This window comes from Eurypyga helias, unplaced genomic scaffold (genome assembly GCF_000690775.1).
Source record: "Eurypyga helias isolate BGI_N326 unplaced genomic scaffold, ASM69077v1 scaffold23104, whole genome shotgun sequence".
Classification (NCBI taxonomy): Eukaryota; Metazoa; Chordata; class Aves; order Eurypygiformes; family Eurypygidae; genus Eurypyga; species Eurypyga helias.
In genome coordinates this window covers 1,103-5,894 of record NW_010248487.1, presented here as the reverse complement: position 1 = coordinate 5,894, position 4,792 = coordinate 1,103, and the positions used below count along the sequence as shown (strand labels likewise).

The 4,792-nt window shown below is 51.5% G+C and overlaps 1 protein-coding gene across 1 annotated transcript; it reads left to right on the top strand.

The window, feature by feature from the left end:
- The first annotated feature begins 1,350 nt into the window (after positions 1-1,350).
- Positions 1,351-4,560, top strand: LOC104509209 (dnaJ homolog subfamily C member 3-like). Its single transcript, XM_010151068.1, has 3 exons — positions 1,351-1,488; positions 2,766-2,914; positions 4,320-4,560. The coding sequence occupies exons 1-3, from the start codon at positions 1,436-1,438 to the stop codon at positions 4,475-4,477; spliced, it is 360 nt and encodes a 119-aa protein (XP_010149370.1). The 5' UTR covers positions 1,351-1,435; the 3' UTR covers positions 4,478-4,560.
- Positions 4,561-4,792: the final 232 nt, after the last annotated feature.

Below are 4,792 nucleotides of genomic sequence, written 5' to 3'. Positions count from 1 at the left end.
TTCTATGATGTACGCTGGTGCTTGCAATCACTGGAGCAACAAAGCAGGATGATGAAATCCCTGCGTTTTCCTTGCTGTTACTGGTCTCGACAGTGTGTCGGGCGCCCGCATCAGCATATGCTCCCGGTCATGGGTTTTAATGGCTGGGCAAATTATTAAAAATGCCAGTGGAAGCCAAAATGCTTTGTTCAGGCAGCAGATGACGGTGTCCAGTGATGTGAAAACGAACGGGAATTCTGTTCTGTTTGTAGCGGCGTATGAAACCGTGGGGGCATGGGAAGTACTTTCTGGATTTCTTTTTCTTTCCATAACGAAACCAAGATTGCTGTGGTGTCGGATGCCTGGGTAAGACGAAGTCATTAACACTCCCTGCTGTCTTGCCCAGAAACAGTGCAAAACAAATGTAACACCTGCTGAGAAATAGCATCTGCTCGGAAATAATCCACTGCAAGTACTTTGTCTGAGTTGGGAAACCTAGGAGACTTGGATCTGCAAATGAGACTTTTGAGGATTATAACAGTGAAAGAGGAGCAGTCTCATGAAAGACTTCAGCAGTTGCTTCCCTTGATAGATCTTGGGATCAAAGAATGTTTAAAGTTGGTGTCTTAAGCATTTGGTTTCCGCTTACAGTAATCGTGTCGTTTACTTAAAAAAAAAAAAAAAAAAAGACCTGGAATTTCTTGAAAAGTCACGACTATGCTACAGCACCTCTCTTGCTTTCATCCTGAGAAATGCAACTCTTGAAATGAAAGCAAGAGCGTGCTTTTAGGGGAGGAAAAAAACCTCTTAAATACAACTGTTAGCATATCATGCAGAGGTGTACGAATCAAGTAATTGTCTCTCACTAACAGTATGAAGTTACTGGCAATCTGAAATCCTTCCTTATTCTCACTAAAGAGGAAGCGGCTTTCTGTCGTGCTGACTGAGCGCAGAGTGTGGGAGAAGGAGCGGTGAAGACTGGGCGCCGCACCCGTCAGCTGGGCAGCTGTGCCGGGCGCTGCAGCGGTGCCGCAGCACCAGTCGCTTGACGGCTGTTTTGTCCCCGCTCTGGATGCTCGTTGTGCTCAGCCGCGTGACTGCTCTAACATCTGGGGAGCATGCTGACCTGCTGCTAGCCACGTCCCCTCTCCTTCCTCTCCAAAAAGTGTGATAAACCTAAAGAAAGAAAATTGCCTAATTAACCAGTGAAAATGAATCTCCTCTCCTCCAAGGTCGTCTAATTTTGAGAAAAACCATGGCAAGTCAAAATGAAAGTTTTCTATATGGTAATAGCATAACTTGTAGGTGAGTGGTTGAGTTTGTAAATGTGTAACCTTTTTTTTTCCCATTCCCTTTTTCTTTTTTTTTAATAAAAGCCATTAAAGACTATGAGACGGCTCAAGCCAATAGTGAAAATGACCAGCAGATTCGGGAGGGGCTGGAACGTGCCCAGCGGATGCTGAAGCAATCGCAGAAGCGGGACTACTATAAAATCTTAGGAGTAAAAAGGTGAGGTGGTAACATCGGAGGCGATGACGTGAAAGCTGATTGGTAAGCCAGCACGCCCAGGGCTGATCACGTGAGGTTGTTGGGCCGAGTGTTGGGTTTTGTTCCTGTGTCTTGCTGCCTGCACAAGTTCAGCAGTGTTCAGCTTTCTAGTAGCATTGGTTTACGGTTCCTTCAGAAAGAATGAAAAAACCAGCACTGGGAAGGAAAGAAAAATCCCTGGGTGAGAAATCCTTAGTATAGATGATCAAGAGTCAGGTGAATGATTTGGGGAAGAGAAAAAGAACAGTTGGAGTGAGTCCAAAGGAGGCCATGAAGATACTCAGAGGGCTGGAGCACCTCTGCTATGGGGACAGGCTGAGAGAGTTGGGCTTGTTCAGCCTGGAGAAGAGAAGGCTCCGGGGAGACCTTATAGCCCCTTCCAGTACCTGAAGGGGCTACAAGGAAGCTGGGGGGGACTTTTTACAAGGGCCTGTAGTGACAGGACAAGGGGGAACGGGGTTAAATTGAAAGTGGGGAGGTTTAGATTGGGTATCAGGAAGAAGTTCTTTTCAAAGAGGGTGGTGAGGCACTGGCACAGGTTGCCCAGAGAAGCTGTGGGTGCCCCATCCCTGGGATTGTTCAAGGCCAGGCTGGATGAGGCTTTGAGCAACCTGGTCTAGTGCAAGGTGTCCCTGCCCATGGCAGGGGGGTTGGAACTAGATGGTCTTTAAGGTCCCTTCCAACCCAAACCATTCTGTGAAGACTGGAAAGAATTCCTGAAAGCAGCAAAAAGGTGGCAGGCAGTGTAGTGTGTTAGATTGGAGGAGTCTGAAAGGACTGATTGAAGGGTCTCTGAAGCACTCTTGCCATTAACCTGGGGAAACTAATGACTTCTCTTTCTAACGAGCACTAAACAGATGGCCAGTTCCAAACTGGTATTGGTCGTCCTTCCAGTCGTGAACTAATTTGATCTGCGCTCTGTGCGCTTTTCATCACTCACCTGGCTGTGAATTCTGCAGTCCGGGCACTGTGTCCTGCGCAGCAGGTGGCAGTATTTCCTTGCCAGAGAAAGTAAACGGGTGGTGAAGGACAGGGCGAGCAACCTTTGCTTGGAGTTGGAGCCCGCTTCCTCCCTTTCTTTGGTGAGGAGTCCTCAGTGCCGCTCACAGGAGGTTATCTACCTCCTCGTTTTCCTGATGCCCTTAACGGCTGTCTCGGCGTTCAGAACAAACCCGCGGGTTCATCAGCGTGGCGCAGGAGCAATTAGAAAATGTGATTTATAATTTTTATCCCTCCAGAAATGCTCGAAAGCAAGAGATCATAAAAGCGTACCGCAAGCTGGCATCCCAGTGGCACCCTGATAACTTCCAGAGCGAGGAAGAAAAGAAGAAAGCAGAGAAAAAATTCATTGATATAGCAGCTGCTAAAGAGGTCCTCACTGACCCAGGTAACGGCCGCTCCTACGCGGTGGCTTCCCGTGGCTGATTCGCCTTTTTACAGCCGGGTAAAAACGCGGTGGGTGTGGGTCACGGCGAACGTTACAGCTTCCCTTTGTCCATCTTGGGAAGGCAACGCCTTCAATCCAGTCCGTTGCACGCCTGGAACAGCTTCCTGTGCTTCAGGCACTCGAAACAGAAGTCAGATGTAAGTTGTTATTTCAAAGGCTGCTTTTTAGGATGCCGTCTGGCAGAGAATTCCAGGGTTGGTTAACCCAGGAGAAGCCCGCTGGAAAGGCATCTCCTCCTGCCTCAGGTTCTGTTGCAAACGGTGTTTAGTCTGCAATGGCACCTGACGCGTTCCCAAGAAGCTCTCGGCATTGGCCCTTGGCGCGCGCATCGCGGCCCAGACGCGCGGCGCAAGCGGGTGCTGGGCAAACAGAACGTTTCCCCGGCGGGGTGGGGGCGGCTGGGGGGCTGAGTTCTCTGTTCCTGCTGGCCTGGGGGAGAGGATGACCTCGCTGCGGGTCTCTATGGCCAGGCTCCTGCGGCTGGCCCGCTCCCAAGGAGCAGGAAGCCCTGTCAGAAGGGTGCGGCCGCTCTCCCGAGGTGACCCTGTGACTGGGAGGTCCAATGTCCGTCTGGGCAGCGATGAGCAGAAGGGGTCGCATCGCTTAGTCTCCAGAACGTAACAAAAGCCAGGGCGGTGGGGTTATCTCCCTCCTTCAAAAATACAAACGCTCAGGCAGCCGAAGGAAAAAGCAAAGGCCAAACCAACCCCAAACGAAGAACCCTCAACCAGAGCCGTCTGTGAAGTGCTGCTCTTTAAGTTCTTGCCCTGTCGGCACCCCCCGCCTTCTCCTGGACACCCCACCTTTGCCGTTCCTCTCCAACCAGCTGGGCAAGAAAAGGACACCGGCCGTAGCTGGCTTTGGTGATGCCATCCCTATGGCTTCCTCTCCCTGCAGTGCCATCCTCCCCTTTATCCTGATGTCTTTCCCAGCTCATTTTCTGGCTGTAGCGACCATGTTGTATAAAAGCATAAAGCCCCCGGGCCTCTCGGTCTCTGAGCTCTGCCTGACAAGCTCGTTGCCACAGGGCTGCGGTGCACGTTGAGGCCGCCTGGGGCGGGTCCTGTTGGACAGCCCGGCACCGTCTCGCCTTGTCGCCAACTAAAGGACTCGTCTGCAGTGTTGGGGATGGTGTTCTCGCGGCGTTAGTCTCCTCGCCGCCGGCCTCCTGGGCGGCTCTGGAAAGCTGAGAGCGGTCGGGCTCTGCGGACGCTGCCACAACAAGTGACCGCGGCAGGTCCCCGGCCTGGGGGAGGGGCTGAACGGGTTCGTAGTCCTCGGAGGCGCTTGGTGTGACTGCCCCGACTGCTGTGCCATGATTCCCCCTCGGTTCTGTTCCCCGCAGAAATGAGGCGGAAGTTTGATGCGGGAGAAGACCCACTGGATGCGGAGAGTCAGCAAGGCGGGGGCAACCCATTCCACAGGAACTGGAACACGTGGCAAGGATTCAACCCCTTTGGATCGGGAGGAGGACCGTTTACATTCAAATTTCACTTCAGTTAGAGCCAAGACTGTTTCTGGCGGCGGCTGGTTTTTTTACTTAATTCGTTGACAAATAAAGAAGTCTCTCAGTTCAAGACCCAAAATCTTAATTTCTAATATTGTCCTTAAGGCAGAGTCTTACTGCACTAGAAGCCAGCTCCTTTCCTTTAGTGCCGAGGTGGCTTCGTGGTGAGCTCAACAAGCTCGCGCTGGCTGAGGGGCGTCTGTTACTGCCTCCGTGTTGTGGATATGCAGGACGTGTTTATTCCTGGGGATGGAAAAACCAGTAAGAGGCTACTAAGGGCAACACTTAAATTTAGGACTCGAGTGTCTGCC